This window comes from Mobula birostris, chromosome 27 (assembly GCF_030028105.1).
Source record: "Mobula birostris isolate sMobBir1 chromosome 27, sMobBir1.hap1, whole genome shotgun sequence".
NCBI classification, from domain to species: Eukaryota; Metazoa; Chordata; class Chondrichthyes; order Myliobatiformes; family Myliobatidae; genus Mobula; species Mobula birostris.
In genome coordinates, this window is record NC_092396.1 from 40,466,499 (window position 1) to 40,492,827 (window position 26,329).

The following is a 26,329-nucleotide window of genomic DNA, read 5'->3' on the forward strand; positions in this document are numbered from 1 at the left end:
GTTTTGTAACACTGTACTCTTGTGCCGCACCATGTAATGTTGCTGTCATTTAATAAATACAAGTCATTATCTTTAATGCATAATGTAAACAATGTTCCAAACACCAAGATGTTGTGCATTTTGAACTGTGTTAGCACTGAACAGGAATTATGTTAGCCACTTCTATTTCCTTGAGGGGAACAATGTACCAAGTTTAATTTATAGCACTTAAATATTTATTTTCAGCAGTTTGCATGTAAATGATGAAATGTAGCCTTAGCATTTTTCCCATTTCCCTTTTGCATTTAAAATTGAAATAGTATCTTAAACCTGAACATTAAAGTGTAAGTATCTACAGTAGCTACTTAAAGCCATTTTATTACACAGCAAACCAATTAAGATAATGTGATGGATCAGAAAAAAATATAGAGCAGTGATGTACTTCCCTTGTGATAATGACAGTAAATGATTTAATCTAAACTGCAGGATGTCAATGCCCCACCTCTACTCTTTTCTAGTAGTTAGGATCTGTTGACCAACAGGCAGAAGGAAGACAGCTACTCAATTAGACAGGCAACTTTAAATATCCTGATTTTAACTGTAAGCCACTTCACCCTGAAATCTGACCTGTCACTGTAGCGTGGCCATGTTTTACCATGAAAACCAACCTGACTTTAAGGGTAGATTCTGATAGGATTGTATTGTAAATTTGATAGCTAACCGCTGTTTCTTAGTTTCTTAGTTCAATTTCTTAGTTTAATAAAATTCTACGGCTTTTTTTTTTAAGTTCTAAGTTTTCTGACATGCATATAAGTAATTCAGCCTGTGCTTCTCAGTCTGTAAAAGCCTTTGCAAGCTAGAGGATGTAACATGGACGAAAGATGACCATAATCTTGAGATATGCTAAAACAGAAAGGTGTAGGGGCAATTGGGAGCCTGGTGGCAGAAATTAAGTAATTTTTTTTGACTGACATTGAAAATTATTCACACTGACTTACATATGGCTGCAATTATAGTTTGACTGGCACCATTTAGGGAACAGGTCATTTAGTGGGCAATCGAGACATTCTGCACAAACACATCAGCGGAACAGAAGCTCTTGAGTGTCTCTTTATGATAGCATGTTGAATTAGCCTATCACTTGAAATAAGCTACTCCTGGCTCTGTTGGATGTGCTGATTTGAAACAGAAGAGATTCTGCAGATGCTGGAAATCTAGAAATATTGAGGCCCTGGTTAAGAAAAAGGAAAGGAGGTGCATTGTGGGTAGGAACAATTGAGATACCTAAGCAGTATAAGAAATGCAAGAGAACACTTAGGAAGCAAATCACGAGGGCTGAGAAAAGGTATGAGGTTTCCCGAGCAGACAATGTGAAGGAGAATCCTAAGGATTGTACTAATATGTTAAGTGCAGAAGGATTGCAAGGGATAGAATTGGTCCTCCGGATTACTTATCATTGTTGGTTGCTGTGGTAGAAGTTGAAATGAAATATATTAATATTAATCCCTGAGGTTCAGTCTGTTGTAGAAGATGAATGTGTGGCATTGCTGATCCTCTTGGCTGACTTATTTTAATTTATTTGAGTGATAATGTTAACCTGCGTGAGGTGCAGCTTCTTTTGTACATTTCAGGACCATGTATGTCTTTGTGTAAGCTTCTGCTTTAGTCTTTTGTTTAGCTGGTTTTGCTTAGCTTGAACCTGTGGTATTTGTATGGCTAATCTCAAATTTCTGTGTGAACCTGAGGCACTAATATGCTTTATTGTACTGATCAGCAACTTTATCTAACACACTTTATTGCATTGATGCATTTTATTTCAAAATGTGATAGTTTTGAGACTAGCATTGTACAAGTTAAAAGCTAAAGATAGTACTAATACACTTCATACAATCTGATGGCAACTCAAGAGCTGTATTTTATTTGAAAATGGACTTGCCTTTCTATATACAATGTTTCAAAAAAATCTTTTGTTTGTTAATAAAATTAGTTGTAATTTTATACTACATTGTCTGACTGCCTGCCTTTAAAAGGTCTGGGACCTGCTCATGCTACTAGCTCAGTTGTTACATTAATATTAATTCTTGAGATTTATACTGCAAATCGTATATGTCAGGTCATGTGTATGGATGATGGTGAGACTATATATTTTTGCAAATCTTGATTTTTTAAAAAATATTTTGATCAATTCTGTTTTATTTCAGATTGAGGCTTTCCAACATATGCAACACTTTGTCCAGAATGTGCAACAGCAGGCTCAGCATGCCATTGCTGCTGAGGACCAACAACATAAACAGGAGCTCCACAAGCTCATGGCAAGGTTAGAAGTTATTGTTGGAGCTTGCTTCTTGCATTATTCTTTTGTAACTTCATAAAGCGCACAAATAGAACAGCCTGCATCTTCACCAAAACCGACAATATACAATTTTATAAGTTTGCATTTGATCACAGTTAATCCACCACACACCGTTGGAGCCCCTGGCACTACACTTCATGTAACCCCACTTTTCAAGTTCTTCCAAATTATATGAGCATTTTTGCAGGTTCCTATATAGTCAACTTTCCAAAATCCATTTAACTAGCTGTTCCTTTTGGTTACTCTAGAAGGCTTTTGTGAAGGTGAAATATTTGGCAAGTTCATTCAAAATTCAATCCATATTTGGAGAATATACAGGATCTCATTGCTCTTGCTCAGGATTGTGAGCCACAATGTTTAAAAAAAAAAATGAAGGCATGAATCCAATGGAAAAAGAGGCAGTTAATATTTCATTTCGAAGCTCAGTCTGACTGCTGTTTCCAGTATTTTCAATTTTTATTTTAAATTTACCATCTTCAAAGCATTCATCAAATTTTGATTAGCAATGGGAAGATAAAAACATCCCAGGAAATATAAAAGGCTTAGAGTGTATAGGACCTGCACTCTTTCTCGTTTTAGTCTACATAACTGAATGACACAACTCTAATTCCCACACTCTGTTATTGATCTCACGTGAAGCAGTAGATGTTGCATTTTTGTATAAGGTACATTTAAGAAAGACATTCCATATGTAAGTTCATGAAATGCATCACGCAAAGTTTCACTTCCGTTTTCCACACAGATTGACGTATGTCATTCAAGTGATGGATTCGTTGATCACCTCATTTGTGCTAGGAGTGCCAGGCACAGCTGATATAAGCTGAGGGTCCAAATGTGAGGTGTATTCAGTTTCTCAGTTCAGTACTTTACAGAATGATAGTATGGCAGAAAGTTGGTAAATGACAAAATTTTGCAAAAATGCAGTATCAAGCTGAACACTGTGGTATTCTGAATTATTTCTGTATGCAGTAAAAAGGAGGAGATAACTTGTTGTCATTTGACTCCATTATCTCTAAATATGATCTCTTGATCATCTTTGTTTGAAACAACCCACCACTGGCATGTTCTTTTGCAGATCCACCATCTTCTCCCCTCCCTCCAACTGTATTTTAATTTCCTTCCTAAATTGCTCTCATTTTACCTCCCTAAAACCAGCATATTATTAGTTTCTGTGTATGTTTGTATGGCCATAAGCCCATAAGACAAAGGAGCAGAAGTTGACCATTCGGCCCATCGAGTCTGCGCCATTTTATCACGAGCTGATCCATTTTCCCATTTAGTCCCACTCCCCCGCCTTCTCACCATAACCTTTGATGCCTTGGCTACTCAGATACCTATCAATCTCTGCCTTAAATACACCCAATGATTTGGCCTCCACTGCCACCCGTGGCAACAAGTTCCATAGATTCACCACCCTCTGACTAAAAAAATTTCTTCGCATTTCTGTTCTGAATGGGCGCCCTTCAATCCTTAAGTCATGCCCTCTCGTACTAGACTCCCCCATCATGGGAAACAACTTTGCCACATCCACTCTGTCCATGCCTTTCAACATTCGAAATGTTTCTATGTGGTCTCCCCTCATTCTTCTAAACTCCAAGGAATACAGTCCAAGAGCGGACAAGTGTTCCTCATATGTTAACCCTCTCATTCCCGGTATCATTCTAGTGAATCTTCTCTGTACCCTCTCCAACGTCAGCACATCCTTTCTTAAATAAGGAGACCAAAACTACCCACAGTACTCCAAGCGAGGTCTCACCAGCGCCTTATAGAGCCTCAACATCACATCCCTGCTCCTATACTCTATTCCTCTAGAAATGAATGCCAACATTGCATTCGCCTTCTTCATTACCGACTCAACCTGGAGGTTAACCCTAAGGGTATCCTGTACGAGGACTCCCAGGTTCCGTTGCATCTCAGAACTTTGAATTCTCTCCCCATTTAAATAATAGTCTGCCCATTTATTTCTTCTGCCAAAGTGCATAACCATACACTTTCCAACATTGTATTTCATTTGCCCATTCTTCCAATCTATCCAAGTCTCTCTGCAGACTCTCTGTTTCCTCAGCACTACCAGCCCCTCCACCTATCTCCGTATCGTCAGCAAACTTAGTCACAAAGCCATCTATTCCATAATCCAAATCGTTGATGTACAAGGTAAAAAGAAGCGGCCCCAACACGGACCCCTGTGGAACACCACTGGTAACCGGCAGCCAACCAGAACTGGATCCCTTTATTCCCACTCTCTGTTTCCTGCCAATCAGCCAACACTCTATCCACGTATGTAACTTTCCCGCAATTCCATGGGCTCTTATCTTGTTAAGCAGCCTCATGTGTAGCACCTTGTCAAAGGCCTTCTGAAAATCCAAATATACAACATCCACTACATCTCCCTTGTCTAGCCTACTTGTAATTTCCTCAAAAAATTGTAATAGGTTTGTCAGGCAGGATTTTCCTTTAAGGAATCCATGCTGAGTTCTGCCTATCTTGTCAAATGCCTCCAGGTACTCTGTAACTTCATCCTTGACAATCGATTCCAACAACTTCCCAAGCACTGATGTCAAGCTAATAGGTCTATAATTCCCTTTTTGCTTCCTTGCCTCTTTCTTAAATAGCGGAGTGACATTTGCAATCTTCCAGTCCTCCGGAACCATGCCAGAATCCATCGACTTTTGAAAGATCATCGCTAATGCCTCCGCAATCTCAGCTGCTTCTTCCTTCAGAACACGAGGGTTCATTCCATCTGGTCCGGGAGATTTATCTACCTTTAGACTATTCAGCTTCCTGAGTACTTTCTCTGTCATAATTGTGACTACACACTACGTAATTGTGACTTCTCTTCCCTGCCACCCTTGAGTGTCCGGTATACTGCTGATGTCTTCCTCAGTGATGACTAATGCAAAATACTCGTTCAGTTCCTCTGCCATCTCCTTATCTCCCATTACAATTTCTCCAGCATCATTTTCTATCGGTCCTATATCTACTCTCAGCTGTCTTTTACTCTTTATATACTTGAAAAAGCTTTTAGTATCCTCTTTGATATTATATGCTAGCTTCCTTTCATAGTTAATCTTTTCCCTCTTAATGACCTTCTTAGTTTCCTTTTGTAAGCTTTTAAAAACTTCCCAATCCTCTGTCTTCCCACTAATTTTTGCTTCCTTGTATGCCCTCTCCTTTGCTTTAACTTTGGCTTTGACATCTCCTGTCAGCCACGATTGCATCCGTTTTCCATTCGAAAATTTCTTTTCTTTTTTTTTGGAATATATCTGTCTTGCACCTTCCTCACTTCTCGCATAAACTCCAGCCACTGCTGTTCTGCCGTCCTTCCCGCCAGTATCCCTTTCCAGTCAACTCTGGCTAGTTCCTCTCTCATGCCACTGTAATTTCCTTTACTCCACTGAAATACCGACAGATCAGATTTCGGCTTCTCTTTTTCAAATTTCACAGTGAACTCAATCATGTTACGATCACTGTCTCCTAAGGGTTCCTTCACCTCAATCTCTCTAATCACCTCTGGTTCATTACTCAATACCCAATCCAGTACAGCCAATCCCCTAGTGGGCTCAACAACAAGCTGTTCTAAAAAGCCATCTCGCAGACATTCTACAAATTCTCTCTCTTGAGATCCAGTGCTGACCTGATTTTCCCAATCCACTCGCATGTTAAAATCCCCCACAATTATCATAACAGTGCCCTTCTGACAAGCCTTTTCTATTTCCTGTTGTAATTTGTAGTCCACATCACTGCAGCTGTTTGGAGGCCTGTAAATAACTGCCATCAGGGTCCTTTTACCCCTGTGATTTCTTAGCTCAACGCATAAAGATTCTGCACCTTCCAATCCTATATCACCTCTTTCTAATGATTTAAATGGCTTGCTGTAAAAGGTTGTTTCTTAATATTCCTGTGAAGTACCTTTGACATTTTAAAATACAAGAAATGCCTGTTGTTAATGTTTGATCAGGAAAGATTCAAAGACCATCGTCTTGGTATTAAACATTGCTCTTGCACCCAAACACTGTGGAAACTGAACAGGGATTAAACTGAGAGTTGGTATAAATCTATTGACAGCATAACTTGAAAGGAAGAAAGACAATGGTTGCCATATCACTGAACTCTAGATAAATACTGTGCAAGCAACTGAAGATATCTTAACTTTTTTTTTCAGATGTATAATCATGACGATATTTTGCCCTCAGTTTTCTCAAAGTTCTTTTATTTTCAGCCCATCATGTTCTCATTTAAACTCCATCAGCTTATTAAAAGCAGTAAAGATGGGGATGGCTACAATATTTAACATTTGCAAATCCAGTTAAATTCTTTCTGAATGAAGAGGGAACTGATTTAATAGCCTGTAAAATGCCATTACATTTACATTTGTATCGAATTATATGTGAGTCAGTGAATTTGAGTTCCTTAGCTGTTTATTTTAAAAGAGATCACTTTCACGCTTTATGTGGTTTGTTCTGTATATGCCATGCAAAATGTTATTATAGAATAATTGCCTTGAATGAATTTGGCAGAAAAACAAAATTGGTTTCATTAGGTTTTCTGTTTTTTGCACTATTGAGCTGACAAAAGATTCCTACTTAAACAGAATCATAGCAAAATACCTCAAAGTAATTCAAATAAAATGAATAACTTCAAATTGTCATTTGTTATACAGGAGAAGTATTTTTTTTATTTTGTGTAAGTTCCACTATTGGCCTTCTCTTTTTTAAAGTTTTATTTATTTATGTAGAGACGCAGTACAGAACAGGTCCTTCCATCCCACTGAGCCATACCTCTAGCAAACCACCGATTTAACCCTAGCCTATTCACAATGACCAATTAACCTACAAGCTAAGGTACCGGTGACCCCTGTTTCCATCCAGGGGGTCAGTGTGGACATGGTGGAGGATTACAAATACCTGGGGATACGAATTGACAATAAACTGGACTGGTCAAAGAACACTGAGGCTGTCTACAAGAAGGGTCAGAGCCGTCTCTATTTCCTGAGGAGACTGAGGTCCTTTAACATCTGCCGGACGATGCTGAGGATGCTCTACGAGTCTGTGGTGGCCAGTGCTACCATGTTTGCTGTTGTGTGCTGGGGCAGCAGGCTGAGGATAGCAGACACCAACAGAATCAACAAACTCATTTGTAAGGCCAGTGATGTTGTGGGGATGGAACTGGACTCTCTGACAGTGGTGTCTGAAAAGAGGATGCTGTCCAAGTTGCATGCCATCTTGGACAGTGTCTCCCATCTACTACATAATGTACTGGTTGGGCACAGGAGTACATTCAGCCAGAGACTCATTCCACCAAGATGCAGCACAGAGCGTCATAAGAGGTCATTCCTGCCTGTGGCCATCAAACTTTACAACTCCTCCCTTGGAGGGTCAGACACCCTGAGCCAATAGGCTGGTCCTGGACTTGTTTCCTGGCATAATTTACATATTACTATTTAACTATTTATGGTTTTGTTACTATTTAATTATTTATGGTGCAACTGTAACGAAAACCAATTTCCCCCGGGATCAATAAAGTATGACTATGACAAACTGGTACATCTTTGGACTGTGGGAGAAAACTGGAGCACCTGGCGGAAACCTACGCACGCGGGAAGAACATAGAGACTTCCTAACAGAGTGTTTTTTTAATTTCAAAATATAATTTATTCAAAAATAAAATTATATACAATAAACCATTCAATAACTTTCCATCCTTTACATACGTTTCCATCATAGTCTGTACATATCCATACTTGTGGCCACCCACATGGCACTCCAGTAGTTCAGCTTAGCATCTCATTGTTGAGGGGTATACTCCTCGCCCACCGACCCCTCCCGCTCCTGCGGGTTAGGAAACCTATACCGTGGTCCTTCCCCACCGGGCCCTTGCGGTGGCTGCACCAAGTTTCAGTGCGTCCCTCAGCACGTACTCCTGCATCCGAGAATGTGCCAGTCGGCAGCATTCTCCCACGGACATCTCCATGTGCTGGTAGATCATCAAGTTTCGGGCTGACCAAAGAGCGTCTTTCACCGAGTTGATGATCTGCCAGCAGCACCGGATGTTGGTCTCCGTGTGCGTCCCCGGGAACAGCCCGTAGATCAAAGAGTCCTCTGTTACGCAGCTGCTGGGGATGAAACGTGACACTAGCCCGTCCATCTTCCCCCACACCCTCTTTGCGAACTGACAGTGTGCAAAGAGGTGGGTCATAGACTCCTCCTCACTGCAGTCCTCCCATGGGCAGTGGTGTGCGGAGACGACATTCCAGGCGTATAGGAGGGATCTGACTGGGAGGGCCTCTCTCACCGCCAGCCAGGCAAGGTCCTGGTGCCTGGTGATGAGGCAGAACTGGGCGGTCTGCTCGGAGAAGCACCCCACTGTGTCCATCATGTCCTTCTCCTGCAGTGCCTGCAGGACATTACGTGCCGACCACTGCCTGATGGCCCTGTGGTCAAAGGTGTTCTCCTGGAAGAACTTTTCTACAAAGGACAGGTAAGGCGGCAACGACCAGCTGAGTGGGGCATTGCGCGGGAGTGGGGCCAGACCCATCCTTAGTACCAGGGCGACAGGTAGAACCTGGGCACATAGTGGTACTTGGTGCCCACATACCTGGGTTCTACACACAACCTGATGCAGCTACACACGAAGCTGGCTATCAGGGTGAGGGCGACATTGGAGACATTCTTGCCGCCATTGTCCAGGGACTTGTGCATGACGGTCCGTCTAACCCGCTCCATCTTGGATTCCCAGACGAACCTGAAGACAGCTCGGGTGATTTCCAAGCTGTAGGAGCGGGGGACAGGCCACACCTGCACCAAGTACAGCAGCCCTGAGAGCACCTCTTGCCTGATGACCAGGTTCTTGCCCGTTGTTAATGGGGTGTGCTCTCCCCACAGTCCCAGTTTCTGTTTCACCTTGGCAGTCCGCTCCTGCCAGTTCTTGTTGCACGCCTCGTCCCCTCCGAACCAGATCCCCAACACCTTCACGTGATTAGACCTGATGGTGAAGGGGACACTGGATTGGTCGGGCCAGTTGCCGAAGAGCATGGCTTCGCTCTTCGTGCGGTTGACCCTGGCCCTCGACGCTAGCTCAAACTGTTCGCAGATGCCAATCAACCTGCGAACTGACCTCGGATCAGAGCAGAAGACGGTGACGTCGTCCATGTACAGGGAGGTTTTCACTTGGGTCCCTCCACTGCTTGGCAGCGTCACCCGTCCTATGCCCTCATCCCTCCTGATAGCTTCGGCAAAGGGTTCAATGCAGCAGACAAACAAGACAGGGGAGAGGAGGCAGCCCTGCCTGACTCCAGACCTGATGGGGAAGCTGTCTGTTTCCCACCCGTTGACCTGGACTGCACTATGGATGTCTGTGTAGAGCAGTCTGATCCAATTCCGGATTTCCTTCCCAAATAACATTTTGGAGAGCACATCCACAATGTACATGTGTGATATCCTGTTGAAGGCTTTCTCCTGGTTCAAGCTGACCAGGCAGGCGTTCACCCTCCTGTCCTGCACGTAGGCGATGGTGTCCCTCAGCAGTGTGAGGCTGTTTGAGTTCTTTCTGCCCAGTACAGCACAGAGGTGAACTCTTATTCCCCGCCTATAATAGTGTCATGCTAACCACTATGCTACCATGGTGCTCCTATGTTACCCCACTTAACTTACTGTAGGTATAAACCTCTTCCTGGCCTTGCCATTCTCAACAGGAGTGCCAGAGTCGGTACAGATATCTGTGGTGAGGTGCATCACTGCCCTTCAGCGAAATGGCCATCTAACCTAGGTTTACATGATTTGAAAGGTTAACTGTTTCTCTGTTCAAGTTTGTGATTGTTTGTTAGAATTATGTAGAAACTGCCCTATCTGATCAACAATTTTAGGTTGTTTTCAACAAATAAAGCACTTCAATAGGCATTTCATGAAAGTTAAGAACAATTGACAAGGTGATAAAGTAAAGGCAAATGGATTAATGTTATGGATTGGTATGAATATGCACGAGATCGCAAGTAATTCAAATGCATTTCATATACTTTATACTTCCTTTGATGCAGTGATCTTAAAAAAATTGTACACTGAAGGTATTGGTTTTGAATCTTGTATAGCTTTCAGCTTTGTTATTGTATGGAATATGTAGTTACTCAGCCTTGTAATGTGCTGTAGAATGATTTTGTTCATGAGAAAAGTGTGAATCCCTTTTGAGGTGACTCCTGATTGCAGGGTTGGTAAAGCATTAAAATTAAGCTAACTTTACCTATTAGCTGGACATAAAAGATTCCACAGTACTTGCTTTGTAATTTTGTAAGGAGCACTTCTGATTAATCATTATCCTTCGTCAGACTGAGCATGCCCAGCCTTTTGCAGAATAGCGTGACAAATGTATCTTACCAGTTGTGTAAAACTGCTGCATAACTTCTGTACTAAATAGCCTATCTTCCAGAAGAGGGAATAGTTTATTCATTGTCATCCAACCAAATCTTTTCACATAATCACAGTGTGGCAGTCTAATATTTGACCCCATTATAACTAAGCTGTAGTTGCTAAGTTGTTTGATTGAGGCAGATAGGGCTAAAAACTCATTCAGAATTGCAATGTGCCTAATAATGCACCAGTGCACTTCACTGAAATGTCCTTCTAGCCTAGATATTACATGAGTGGGTTCTGGAACCCAAGCTTCTTCAATCAGGTCACAGCATTTACAGTTGAAACAAAATGGCAGCTTAACAGAAATATGAAGAGTGTTAACTTGGCTTTTTGTCGGCTGATTTGAGGCCATTGTGAGCCTTTATCACATTTTTTGGAGCCTTTGAGCTCCTGAGCTATCACTGCAGAGTCATTTTGGATCTAAAGTTGTAGATTAGCCTCGGTAAATCCATTTACCAAGAAAATCTGCTTTTAAATGCATGGACACTTCTGTATGCATGTTGATTTCCACAACAATGTGCACGTACTTAGGACTTGAAAGTAAGACATAAATATCATCAAACTGTGAAAATATTCACCAATCCAGATTTGAAAGATAAAATGTTTCTCTGTTGGTAGGTTTCAAGGTTTTAGTCATTTGTTAGAATTAAAGCTCCATCTCTTGTTTCCCTCTCCACGTGTCACCTGATCTGCTTCCTGTAATTTATATTTAAAAGCTGCATTGTCCCCTGTATTTTTCTTTATGTATGAGTCACTGACAGCATGCAGCAGATGTAGGTGGGGGTGGGAAGAAAGCATTGGTGGCACTAGGCACATTAATTGAATTCATTCAAAGATTCAAAGCACATTTATTGTCAAATTATGTACCGAGAATACAACTCTGAGATTTGTCCTCCCACAGGCAGCCACGAAGCAAAGAAACAATGGAACCCAGTCAAAACGTAAAACACCCAATGTGCAAAACAACAAACCGAATATTAAATATCAAACTAGGAATCCAGTAGTATTTAACCTGGTTCAGTTTTTCAGCACCGCACTGCTAGCCCACTGCAGGGTGCACAAGGAGCCATTCTTTACTGAAGTGCCCCAGTCCATATCGATCGCCCCAATCCAAACACTCAAAACAGAAAAAAAAAGAGTAACCAGAATCCAGAAATGAGCCTTAAAGTGCTCCAAAATTAGTCCACAGCCTCACCAATCAATCCTTACAGCATGGAACCCAAGGCCCCTGCAGTCTCCATCAACAGTAGATAGCGAGGAAGACCAGTCAAATGTGGGCAGACGATTCTGAACGCCGGCCCGTCCTCCACTCACATCCTTGTCAACTTTAAACTTGCTTGAGGAGAAGCAATGGAGCTGATCATGGGCTCACACCCTGTCTCCAGGCATTCTGGTCTCCTGGCCACACACTGCACTCCAAACCTCAATGAACTCCCTCAGAGACAGCAAAGTGCCAGGTCACTCAATTAGCCCAGAAACATACCATCAAACGTAACTCTCAGTTTCCAGTTGCAAGAAATAAAGGAAGTAGTTTCGTGAACTGTCTGTGGGACGTTGCCGTTGGTCACGTTGTTCACTGACACCATCTTGCCACTTGAGCGTGAATTGGAAAAGCAATGAGATCCAAGCTTAAGCAACAAGTAATTATTACTTTAGTTTCCTGCTCGAGGGTACAACCTGTGGATTATGATGAAGGATCCTGGACCCAAAATATTAACTTTCTCTTTCCACAAATGCTTCCTGACTTCTAAGTGTTTGCAACATTTTCTGCTTTTGTTCAGATTTCCAGTATCTGTATTTATTTGATTTCCATCCACTACAACAAGTCCTTCACCTGTCTCTCTGAGATTAAGCAATACAACACTGACTGGGATTTACCCTGGGTGGTGGGTTGGCAGGTTCTTGAGTGATAACCCTTCTGTTTATCTGCTTGATCAGGAGAAAGATTATCCAGATAGTTTAGAACTCGTACCACAGAGAATCCTTAAATCCAAGACATTGGGCAAGACATTCTTCCAAAAGCCACACTAAGCTTCTGCAGTTGCACAAAGTTTATTGAAACTTAAAATACCTTGGTGGTGTTGTAGTCCTGTGAAACAGAGCAACCTGCTAACGGCAACTAGCCTTGAACCTTTCCCACCTCCAGGCAGCTCAATGGTCCCTCAACAGCTTATGAAAGCTATTTCAGCTCTTGCTAAACGTTTCCATAATTAAAGAGTCTAAACAGTATTGAATAATTTAAAAGTTAAAAATCATATAAATAAATAAGAGCACTTTTAATATTTTAAATATTAATAATGAATAATATTGAAGAAAACAGCCAAACTACTTCATTTGTAATAGGACTGTCCTGGAGACAGTGTAAAACTGAAGAGCCAGATATGAAGTGTCTGACCCCTGAGTACAATCTGAAATTCACCAGAAACAGTAACTGTGTGTTAGCATCTGAGCCCCAGCATGTTTTCAATTGCTGTGCTGCACCGTGCGTATTTAAAGTTAAATCTGTGGAAAAATAGCTTGGAATTTCTTACCAAAATGAAGCACAATTTAGACCATTAGTCATAAGATATTCTTTAACCTGTAGTTTAAGGAATGTTGCTTCTATTTTAACCTGTATCAAACTAACAGACTTAACTTCTCCTATTGCATGATGCTGGAATTGGTCAGGAACAGCAAATGCAAGCCATATTTTCAGCCTTAGAAATAATTATTAAAATTCTGTCTGTTTATGGGTTGCAAGTCATTCAAAATGATGGTTCAGTTTGGCTGGCTTGTATATCTGCACCTGGTGCCTTTCCTAAACCTGATGCCTTGCCGTTAACGTTGAATTACAAGCATAATACTTGGAATCTATTAAACATTTGTGTGCTAAGTTAAATATGTTTAAAGCAGCCTGTTGCCTTATTTAGGAACATTAGAATTCCCCATGAGCTGAGTGATCATTTTTACACTGACTTCTTCTGCAACAGCAATAATGTTATTTCAGAATGAGCTCGGGATTGTTTTTGTCAGTTTATTCTAACCTGCTTTGCTTTGTAGAGGTATGTTTATTAATTTTTAATTACTTTGTTGTTCAATAATACACTGCTCATCAAGAAACATAATTAGTGAAAACAATTTCACTCAATTTGTCATTGTGATGATCTATAACAGAGCACCTTTGAATCCACAGCATTACCTGATATTCCTCAGCTACACTGTACTAATATTTACTTTGTACTGTTGTCTTCTATTTTTATCCCTTTTGTTCTTAGTTTGCTAAATGTTAGAATTCTAGTTCTGAAAAATCAGACAAATGAACATTTCATAGCTATTAATGAAGTGGGTCCTGGGAAAGAAATAGAAACAGAATAAACAAGAATGCAGTGAAGCCAGTTCTGAAAATAAATAATTCCAGATTTATTATGTCTTCAAAATAAATGGCCTATATTTGTTTCCAGATGTTTCCTAAAGCTGGGGGAATGGCAGCTAAACTTGCAGGGAATCAACGAGAGCACTATTCCTAAGGTTCTTCAGTATTACAGTGCTGCCACAGAGCATGACAGGAGCTGGTACAAGGTGAGCTTAAATCTAATCTAAAGTATTTTACATTTGCTCAGCTATGGAATAATGCAGCTTTTCACAGGCTGTGTACCACTTGCTCACAACACTCCTACTTTTGTGTCATCAGTTATCTTTGGGCCCTGAATGTGGGACAGTAACTCTATTATGCCACCTTCCAGCCTCTGCCAGTGGAGCCCTGTTAAAAAGTGTGCCCCATGTGGGTGTCAGGTAATAGCTGTGAAACCTCCAGTCATTAAGCAGCTTTTGACGTAGGTTGACCTATGTCCTTTAGAATGATCCTTTGATTGGAATTGTAGCGGTCTGCCCGACATCCGTCACTTATCTGAGGAGTGTTTCAATAGGATCAATAGAAGAAGGAAGAAGATTGTCAGAAAGATTATTCTCTTTCCTCAGCTACTCTTGAAGGCTATTTAGCCCATCAGCAGAGCAAGCCAATCAGACCTATTACCCCACCCCCTTTTTTCTTGTTGCTATTCAGCCTGCTCTGTCTCATAAGTCCATTAGCTCCTCGATGGGTTTTTGACAAATTAGAATAAATTAGAGTCGCCAATGAACTTCAAAATAAATGTAACTAAAAGACAACAGAATTAACTGCTGTGTCTCCATACTCAGCTAGTGTGCAGGTATATTAGTTCTGAAGGGGATCAGTTCTAAAGCATTGGATCAGAATCATTTCATTTGGTACAAATTCACCTTATTCCTTCTGTTCTCCGTTTTCAGGCATGGCACGCCTGGGCTGTGATGAATTTTGAAGCAGTTCTCCATTACAAGCATCAGAACCAAACTCGCGATGAGAAGAAGAAACTCAGGCATGCCAGTGGAGCCAGTGCAACGAGTGAGGCCAGTAACAGTGAGAGTGAGGGTGACAGCAATGAAAATAGCCCTGTGCCATCCCCATTACAGAAGAAAATTAACGAGGTAACGACATCAGTTATTCAATCCCCGAAAGAAATTACAGGTTTGCTTGTGTAAAAATTGGTGGAGTGGTGGATAGTGGGGAAAATTGTCAAAAGATTCAGCAGGAGAGAGATCAGATTACAATATGGACAAAAAATAGCAGATGCAGTTTAATCCGACAAGCATCAAGTGTTGCACTTTGAGAGCTCAAATGTAAGCGGAAAGAACAGGCCATCCTTGTGTTAGGAATGCCCTACCTTTGGCTCTTGTACATTAGAATAAGCTCCTGAAATATTGCTAAATATAAAGGTTGTCTCTTTCTCTTTCTCCCCCGTCTCTCACTGTTCCCCTGCCCCACCCACCTTCTCTCATCCCAATATCTACCTGCATTGCACTTTCTCTGTGGCTGTTACACTTATTTCTGCATTGTTATTGTTGTACCTTATACTATCTCAATACGTTGTCATGAACTGATCTTATACAATACACGCTTTTCATTGTACTTCAGTACACATGACGAGAATATCCCAATTCCAATTTCAATTTGTAGCAATATGGCGGACGTTTACAATATCACAAACAAGAGCAAATCTGAGATGTTGGAAATCCGAGCAGCACACACAAAATGCTGGAGGAACTCAGCAGGCCAGGTAGCATCTATGGTAAAAAAAATAATAAATCAACGTTTCAGGCTGAAACACTTTGGCAGCACAGGTTGCCGAAGTCTGGCCGAAGGGTTTCAACCCAAAATGTCAGCTGTCCTTTTTTCCATAGATGCTGCCTGGCCTGCTGAGTTTACAATATTGAGTGATTTTATGTATATTTTCCAATTTATGGACAAAACTAATTTATGGATGTCTCTGTAAGTGGAACTCATTCATTACAGTAAATGGTAGGACCCTGACAAACATAGGTACAGAGTCCCTGAAAGCAGCAATAGATAGGGTGACACAGAAGGTGTGCTACACATTTGCCCTTTTTGGTCAGGGCATTGCGTGTAAAATTTAAAAAGTCAACTTTGGTTGGGCAACGTTTGGAGTATCGTCTGCAGTTCTAGTTGCTGCATTAGAGGAAGGAAATGGAAGCTTTGGAGAGAGAGCAGAAGAGGTTCACCAGGATGTTGCCTGGATTAGAGAGTAGTAGCTATAAAGAGGGGCTGGACAAACTTTGATTGTTTCCCTGCAGCATCAGAGGCTGAGGGACAACCTGATAGAAGAAGGTTTTTCCTCAGGTTGGAAATGTCAAAAACTAGATGGCATAATTAATGTCGGGGAGGGAGTTTAAAAGAGATGTGCAAGGCAAACAACAGGAATTCTGCAGATGCTGGAAATTCAAGCAACACACATAAAAGTTGCTGGTGAACGCAGCAGGCCAGGCAGCATCTCTAGGAAGAGGTGCAGTCGACGTTTCAGGCCGAGACCCAAGGCAAATTGTTTTATACAGAGAGTGGTCGGTGCCTGAAATTTAATACCACGGTGGTGGTTGAAGCAGATATGATAGTATCATTTAAGATTCATGAGCAATCAGGGAATGGACAATATAGAATTTTCTTAGGTTAAATTGACATCATGGTTAATACAGAGAAGCCTGTCCCTATGCTTTAAATTTCCAGTAAGTGCATTTTCCATAATACTACAGCATAACATCATTGTACAAGCCGTACAAAAAGAAATGAGTAAGACAACCAGATTTTGGAAAGGAGAGCTACTTCTAAATGTAGCTTTGCAGTATCATTAACATAACTCCAAACACTCCACAGAATATATTATTATTTTGATGCATCACCTAGTATCATATTAAAAATGCAGCACTTATTCTGTACCTGCATAGAGCAATGTGAAGTTATATTATGATTATTATATTCTTAGCATGCTTCAAATCATTAAAGCTGTAGCTGTTCCTGAGTTGGGGGAAGAATTTTGGCTAGTGCATTCTGCAAGGCTTGTAAAAAGGCAGATGAATGTACAGAGTGTGGGGTGGGGATAGGGACCATGTGTAGGTAGATTGGTTTAGGTGTTATTAGCTTAGTTAGTTCTGCACAGCATCGGCTGAACAGCCTGTCCTGTGCTGTTCAATGTTCTAACAAAAAGGGAGGTTATCTGACTCATGGTGTCTACAGTGGTTCCTATAGCAACCTCATTAATCCTGTTTCCCCACATTTCTCAGGAATTATCCTTTCTCATATGCCCATTCGTACCCCCTCATTCTCCTCTCAGGTATCTCCAGTACAGGTCGTTTAGAGCAACCACTCAACCGAACAACTGACAAGTTGTCGCAGTGTGGGGGAAACCCAAATGGTCAGAGGAAGAACATGCAGATTGCATTGGTCCCAGATACTACCTCCGTCTCTGGTGCTACGAGAAAGCTGCAATATGTGCAGTGCCACTGTTCCAACTTAGCAGGTGGATATCTGCCTGACTGACAAAACTCCAAGCAATGTGGCACTGGATTGCAAGCTTGTGCTGGTAAAACTGCTCCATTGTTCTGAGAGAGTATCCAGATGTAAGACCAATCCCAGAGAACAGATTTGGTGATCTAACCCATTGGCTCAGTTAAAGATGTAGTTCCTTGCTGGCTGTTCTTAGCAAATGTTGATAATCCAGTATGCTCAGGAATTTGATACCGGACAGATTTTCCAAGCTATTGGTTGTTACTGCTATTCCTTCCAATTCACTGTTTTTAGAAGTTGTACTCTCTGATGAAAGATCCAATAAACCCAGTGTATTTAACAAGAGTGCGAGAACAGAGGTCCCAGTGAGCTGAAAGAGAGCATAGTAAACGTAACTTGCTGAACCATCAGATTTTCCAAATAGTTGGAGTCTTTATTTATCTATTTGGTTAATTGGTCTTGGAAAATTGTCCTTTGATTAGGCTAGGATTACTTTGTGGGACTGCTGGATGGTGTGGCTTGAAGGGGAAGAGCCTATTCTGCACTGTGTCTCCGTAAATAGTTGGAGTCTTATTGTACAAGGGAATATGAGATCAATAACTTATTTTACTTTGCAGTTGAAGTTTCGCTTCTGATTTTTAAATAGTTCTTTCCATCTTTTGAGAGCATTGAAAAATATTAAAGGGAATAGAATTTAAATAAAATTGTTTACACAGCAACATGGCATCTTGTTTACCCCTGTGGAGATACTTATGTCTATTAACTGATCTTTATTGTACTGTGAGGAGCAGACGTGATGGGTTCAATGGTCACATTTTGTCTTATGGTTTTATGGTAAATATTTTTTGTACATTTATATAGGAACTATCAAAGACATTGCTGCTGTACACAGTGCCTGCTGTTCAAGGCTTCTTCCGCTCCATTGCCCTCTCAAGAGGCAACAACCTGCAGGATACACTCAGGTAAGAAAAAGCAGAAATCCTATTAAAAGATTTTTACAATGATTTGCAGAAGTAATTAGTGTAATTAGAAATAATCACAGGCTTTAAAAGCAAAACCTCAGCTTTTAACCAGTATTGATATTCCACTCTTGTTTTGGTATTTTAATTTATTTAATATTTGTGAGAGCTGCACAATTATTCAACAGCAAGTTGCTCATGGTCAATGAACATGACTAAGGTAACTGAAAGGAGACACTTCTGGTTTTCTCTGAGGGCCAGCAAGGTTAAAAGGAATGTAAACAAGTTTCTCCTGTTCTCTGTTTAGTCATCGCATGGACTACAAATAAAGATGGGCACTGGCTTTGTCTGGTATTCCCTTTCCTGAAGACTCAGTAATGTGTAGGTTACTGACTAGATAAGATCACAAGCTGATCAAGTTCAAATTTAACTGTCATGCAACCATACATGAACACCTGTGAATAAAGCCAAACAAAACAACGTCTCTCCAGAGCGAAGGTGCAAAACACAGTACACAGCACCAGGCATATACAGCCCATATAATTACCATAGCAGTAAACGTCTAGTCACACAAAAATACTTCTAAAATAATCGGCAAGGTACCAAAAGATTGCTACGGGTCTTATCATTGGTAAGATTCACAGTTGTAAAGTGGAGAGTGAATGTTGGGACTGCTGTTTAATAGCAAACTTAATGAAGTTCACTGTGAAATGAAAGCATCTGATTTACAAGTGAGTGTCTGAATTCTGAATTGCCGTCATTTGCAACCATAGGAAATCTTCATAATTCATTTGCAATAATAGTGCAATTGGAAATCTGTTTTTCCCACAGAAACCCCTTTGTTCTCAGAAGTGATTTGCCAATATCTTACAGTTGTTTCCTGTACCCCTGATAGAAACTATTCCAAGGTGTCAGTTCCTGAAACAAATTTTGTTTAAGTAGAAACAGCTTGACCACATCTTGCAAATAAAGCCTTAGCAAAACATTTACAAGAATTCTTTTATTTCTCTATCGGAAAATGGCTGCAAAGATTAGAGATGCAATCCTGAAGTTGATTATTTTTTAGTATGTTCACAGGTGTGCTGGCACCACATATGCATATGCTCCCTGTTTGTTTGAGGATGTTCTGCTTCCAGATGGCATTCGCTGGAATTTTCAGAGCTGATCACATGCTGGAGTTGGAAAAATACTATGAAACCTTCAAGCCAAGCCAGGCTCAGGAATATTCCTGAATGAGGATAATTTGAGAGCTTTGGGTATCTAGGCTGGAGGCATTCTATAGTAGAGCTTTGTATCAGAGATTTTGCTTCTACTTTGAAATTCCAGTATTCTGCCCCTTAGGTGAAATTTAGAATAGTCACTTGTTTCAGCTTGAATGCTGTCGGAGGAAAGCAGCATCCATCATCAAGGACCCCCACCAACACAGGTCATGCTCTCTTCTCTCTACTGCCATCAGAAAGAAACTACAGGAGCCTCAGGACTCGCACCACCAGGTTCAGGAACAGTTATTACCCCTCAACCGTCAGGCTCTTGAACCAGTGGGGATAACTTCACTCAACTTCACTTGCCCTATCATTGAACTGTTCCCACAATCTGTGGACCCACTTTTAAGGATTCTTCATCGCATGTTCTTGATATTTATTACTTATTTATTATTATTATTTCTTTTGTGTTTGCACAGTTCGTTATCTTTTGCACATTGGTTGTTTGTGTGCCCTGTTGGGTGCGGTCTTTCATTGATTTTGTTATTGTTCTTGAATTTACTGAGTATGCCCGCAAGAAAACAAATCTCAGGGTTGTATCTGGTGACAAGTATGTACTTTAATAATAAGTTTGCTTTGAACTTTTTTTCTGCTTTCTACTGTATTTGAATGCTTATAACGCTCATTTTTATAAGGATGACATCTAGTGAGTTCTCTCAGTAGTTCAGTTAAGAACAGTTCACCTATTTTCCAAATATAACATGAGGCATTTATAAACAAAATTTTCCATAGTAAAAAAAATTTCGAAGTCAGAATTCTTAATATGTTTTTGCTGCTCATGCACCCTGCATTATTAAAAATCGCTGGATAATTTCCTTAAACAAATTTCTGATGTTACTGGGTTAACACTGGATCTTTGTCTTCACTAGCTGTATCACAGTAGGAGAAGGCAGCTTCAGAAGAGGGAATTAAAGACTGATTCTTTGTTGTCATTGTAATGAGTGGAGAAATCTTCATTGAGGATAAAGCTATATTTGATTTGAATGTCATGTTTTCATTTGAGGATGATTCATAAGTGTAAAATCAAATACATTCCTTCCTTTGCCTTTAGTTTATGATCAATAGTGACCTTAGTTGAAAACTATAAAAAAAGACAATCTGATTTCTTGCTCACTTTAGTTTTTTCAATCATAGTCTTTCAGATACAGTATTCTTAATTAAGGAACATGGATGCTTCTATCCAGACTCGGATTTATTGCCTATTCCTAATTTTCACTGAATTCAATTATTAAGAGCCAATCACATTGATATGTGTCTGCAATCACAAATAAAGCATACTTGTCAAGGCCTGAACATCCTTTTCCACAAGGACAATTGCTCAAAAATTCAAAAGCAAAAGAAGGTATTTGATTGGTACACTTATTATAGTTATTATGTTTACTTATCTTAAATTTAATCTGCCTCCCCTATGCCCTTACCCCATGCCCAACATGCCTCACAAAAAGGGGAAAGAAGCTTTTCTTATTAATTTTCCTTCATATATTTGAGCAAATCTTTCAGATTTTCTGTTAACCTTTCTGTTTCAATGGGGACAAAAATGAAACAGGCACAGTACGTCTTGGGAATGATGAAGGTTATATAATTGAGGTAAATAGTGTTGGTATGAATATAAAGTTAACCAAATGACAAGAAGTTACTGTTTACTCATAAACAAATGTGGAGCTCATGACAGATTTGAGATTATTTACTCAGTAAATATTTTAAAATACTTCCATAAGGTTGGTTTGTGATTAATTATTGCAGCAATGGATCCATGTCTCCTTCTATGATGCCTTCTATGGTCTTCAGTGTGTCATAAGCCAGTCTGTTAAGTTTTGCAGTATAAAGCCATATCCAGCAGTTTCTGGATTCTGATATTTCCTGTATTTATTTTGTGCAAGGACATCACAGCTGGTCAGCAGAGAAAATTTTCATTTTTCAAGTCAACTGAATTTGAACTTAAAATTCAATGGCTGTCACTAATATGATGTAGCACCTCTTCCTAACAAACTATTGTAGGATAGTAGAACATTTATGATATAGATTGCAGAGGAACACCATTCAATGTTGTGTTTGTGCTTGTGCTGGTCAAAAAAAACACCTTTCAGGAATTGGCCCTTTAATTGTTTCTGGTGATAAGTTCTGATAATGACACTTTAATATCTTTTCCTTCATATAGAGTTCTAACGCTGTGGTTTGATTACGGACACTGGCCTGATGTGAATGAAGCTCTGGTTGAAGGAATCAAAACTATTCAGATTGACACCTGGCTTCAGGTACACAAGCTGCTTATGGTTGGTCAGTGCTTTCATCAGAATGTGCATCGATAAAAATAACTATTTACTATATTGGAGGGTATAGTTCATGGAGTGAATTAAAATGTTACAAAGGCTTGGTAGATCCATTAACACATGAATGATAAGAATGAATGTCCTTTGGAAATGTCAGCATACCATCCACTTTGTACAACCTGCAATCCAGCATTTGTGTCTGCTTGGTCTGTTGAAGAAGCAAACATGTTTAAGTTGTAATTTTTTAATCTGCTTATTTTCTATTCACCTTCTCATTATGTGCAACTATACATACTACTGTCATTTAGCTACACAACATGATCTCAGTAAAAGAAGACATGCAGGGATATGGGTACCTGGAGTGAAAGATGATACCTGACAACATGCAGTATGGGAAAAGTCCAGACTTATGAATTTTTTTTCTGGTTGGGGAGGTAACCAGTGTTTAGTATTAGTAAACATGATCTTTATGAGTATTTGCCAGTAGCACAGCTATGGAATTTTTGACCTGCACCAAGTTTGAACCAAGTAAGGTTTTGTGTTTAATCCTTTGTATTAATTATTTTGCTGGAAGGTGCTCTCATGAGTTTTGGTTGAGGATATGCTCTCATTTCTGATGTTACCAGGTTACATTGAATGCTTGCACTCTCTAGCTGTACCCAGGTAGGAGACAGCAACTTCCAAAGAGGGAATTATAGGTGGACAAGGGTGAAGAAGAGAAATGTTTGCAGTGAAGTTACAAATCTATTTACCTTATTTATTTGTTTTACCTTGGTGACTTTTTATAGGTAATTCCCCAACTCATTGCGAGGATTGACACTCCGCGTGCATTAGTGGGGCGACTTATCCATCAGCTTTTAACCGACATTGGTAGATACCACCCCCAGGTAATCAATGCGACAGTTACTTCCTTTACTTTCCAAACAACAGTTGCAAAGTTTAGATGCCAGTTTATGTCTACAAATAGTGCATTCAATTTGTCTGGCAACAAATGCTACTTTTAAAAATTAATGTTTCTTAACAATGCAATGGAATATAATACATGTGCAATAAAACTCAGTATAGTTTGTTTGTATATAATTCATCTGCTTTATATATAGCATTAGCTTTAATCAAGTGTTTGTGCAGATGAAAAAGTACACTTGAAGAAGTGACGGATGCATCAAACAAAAAGCATAATGTCTGCTATTCAGAGTCAATCAATTGCACTCTCAGTAACTTTTCAAAAAGCGAAGTTCCTTCTATTATCATTTGCTTTGATTGTGACCAAAGCACATGAGAGTCATTCTGTGCCGTTTCTAGTATGTATCATATTATGTGGAAGGTTATAATTTTCTTTCTACATTTTGATTTGATCCCTTTATTGATGTGTTCTTTTAAAATTACAGGCATTAATTTACCCACTTACCGTCGCTTCCAAATCCACTACACCAGCTCGACATAGTGCTGCTAACAAGATCCTGAAGAATATGTGTGAGCACAGCAACACACTAGTGCAACAGGCCATGATGGTGAGCAAATCCTGCATTTTAACCAGCAACATTTCAGAGTGAAAATCTGTTTATGTTTGATTAACTTATTTCCCCAAATCGGAAAAACCTGTTCCAGTTCTGTCTCTAAATCTAAAAGGAGCACGCCAACGCAAAAAGAATGGTCTTTGTGCATGAAACAACATATTGTACACCATTTCAGCTTAGAATCTTTGTCAGCAACAGTGTCTTGATTCTTTCTGTAGTGTCTTCACGGCTCTGGTATCTTAAATTTACTATTGTTGTGATTGAACTTTTCTATAAAGCCTGGAAACATTTGTACTGTATATCAAGTCTTGTGTTCCACTAAGCTGGCTGATATAGCCATAGTGTTGCCCAGAACCAATGATTTGTCATTTACTGAGATAAAGGCATTGCCCAGGGTTCCATTTCCTGAAAATTGTTCATAATCTGAACTGTTTATAAATCAAAAATGAACAAGAACAGTGTATTGGAGAGAATCACTGAAGCGGTAGTGATCAGAGAGCGAGCAGGTACAGGAAGAATAGCCATCAACCAGTCTCATTGACTCAGTGAGTGAAGAAGTGAGTCTACTCTGTGCTTCCAGCTCTACTTACTTCAACCCACCTCGGATTGTTGCAGAACTTGGGTGGTCGGGGTGAAGGCACGTGGCAACACCCCACCAGAAATGCTAACCAGTCTACCAAGTGGCCGCTCAGATGTACGGGGTGTTCACAGGTTAACTGTTCATAATCTGAAGAGGATCTGTATATTTTCAGCAATATCCCAAGTTCCTAGCAAAACAAAAAGGCTTATTAAGTTTTTATTATACATTTGAAACAATGCTGGTAGAGAATTCAGTCGGATTCCCCTATATATAACACTAAAATACTGTGAATTGACAACCTGCTTACAATACTCCATAAATCTGGGATTAGGAAAACAAAGTTAAGTTCATGTCCGAAATTGACAGAATGATAACATTAATTGTACAAGAAAATGAATTGTCTGGAAATGGCTACTGGGGAAAGTTCCTGATATTTGATAGTCAGTAATGTCCTAAATATTTTTGAATTTCATGCTAAGTCCTTCAGGGAAACTAATGCTCAATAATGTGATGTATTTTATTGCAGTTAAATTGAGCTTTGGTGAGGCTACGTACATCTGGAGTATTGTCTACAGTTTGATCTCTTTACCTAGAAAAAGATATACTTGTCATAACAAGAGTGTAATGGAGATTCAATATGTGGGTCCCAGGGATACTGGGTTTGCTACATGAGAAGAGAAAGGCTGTTTAAGACGAGATACATTTTCTTTTTGCAGGCCTTGATAAACCTGTTGAGTTTCTTTTTACCTGGAAGGCTGTGGGCATATAGTCATTGAATTTATACAATAGTGAGTACAGATTCCTGGGTATTCAGAAAAGCAAGACATTTGGGAATAATGTAGGAAGACAGTGTTGTGGTAGAAGATCACCCATGAAGTGGATATGTGGCAAAGGAAGTTCAAGGGCCATGGCCTTCTGCTGTTCTAATTCTTATGTTCTTGTATTTTTGTGAAGTCCCTGGTTTCTGTGCAAAGATACTGTAAAAAAAAAATGTCAAAGGCTAAAATCATACATTTCTCCAAAAGACATTACCTTACTGGTTTGGAATATGACTCCTGCTCATTGTATCTGTATAGCATGACCATCTCTTCTATACTTTGCTATATTTCAGGTGAGTGAGGAACTGATTCGAGTTGCCATCTTGTGGCATGAAATGTGGCATGAGGGCTTGGAGGAAGCATCAAGACTTTACTTTGGAGAGAGAAATGTTAAAGGAATGTTTGCAGTTCTGGAGCCTCTGCATGCCATGATGGAACGGGGGCCTCAAACTCTCAAGGAAACCTCCTTCAACCAGGTACTGAGCAAACCGTAACAAGCCTAATTTGTGAAGTAATCTGCACTGGAGTTTGTTCTGCTCAAAATTCTCTGAACATCAACATTGCAGTATAGGTGTTGGATTGTGTGAAGTTGTGTTCTGCAGGGTGAAGTATAAATCTTGACCATTACTTCCTCCATTCTTTTCAAAAAAATCATTCTGCATTTTGTGTAATGTATTTTATCAAACAGCTCCTCCAATTCAGTTACATGTTTTTTTCATAAACCATTAAATAATTTCATACTTTAACCTCTTAAACCTCTTAAAATAGTAAGTGTACTTCCTATAAACAAATCGCATAAGACTTTTTTTAAATCTTGAAAAAAAATAGTGGAAGTACGTGCAAGTTGGGAGGCTGGGTGCAATTGGGGTACAAGTACCACAGTTTGTTTCTAAAGCAAGGAAGATTTGCTTCCTGTCAGCATGTCCATCGAGGTTGTGGCTCAGAATGAGTTGTTTTTTTTAGATTTGTATGATGGGTTTGGGGACAGAACAAGTAGTTAAGTGTTAGGTTAGTGTTTAGGGTCAAGGATAAGAGAGAGTTAGAGGTCAGGGGCAATAAATAAAGAGTCAGGGACAGGAGCTGGTGTTTGGAGTTCAGGTCAAAATCTCTACTGTCAAAGGTGAACAATCTCAGAAGGAAGGCATTGAAGAAGGAGACTGGTGATCCATTCTTTGGTAAGTCCCAAGTCGAAGATCTGTGTGGATTCAGAGGTCAAGGTCCAAAGGTCAAAATCCCATGATCATTGAGTCCTGGAGTCGATATCCAGAGGTCAGTGCAGCTAAAAGTTGAATCTGGTGGTCAGTGAATACAAAGATCAGCGAATCTTGAGATTGAAGCC

The 26,329-nt window shown here is 40.0% G+C and overlaps 1 protein-coding gene across 3 annotated transcripts in view; it reads left to right on the forward strand.

The window, feature by feature from the left end:
* Positions 1-26,329, forward strand: part of mtor (mechanistic target of rapamycin kinase) — a 341,456-nt gene that overhangs the window by 278,284 nt on the left and 36,843 nt on the right. For all 3 annotated transcript variants that reach the window (XM_072245239.1, XM_072245242.1, XM_072245241.1), the window contains 8 exons: positions 2,181-2,296; positions 14,175-14,292; positions 15,019-15,216; positions 18,446-18,546; positions 21,964-22,060; positions 22,864-22,962; positions 23,464-23,586; positions 25,284-25,466. In XM_072245239.1, the coding sequence (XP_072101340.1) occupies positions 2,181-2,296; positions 14,175-14,292; positions 15,019-15,216; positions 18,446-18,546; positions 21,964-22,060; positions 22,864-22,962; positions 23,464-23,586; positions 25,284-25,466 (1,035 nt within the window). The remainder of the gene's footprint in view (positions 1-2,180; positions 2,297-14,174; positions 14,293-15,018; positions 15,217-18,445; positions 18,547-21,963; positions 22,061-22,863; positions 22,963-23,463; positions 23,587-25,283; positions 25,467-26,329) is intronic.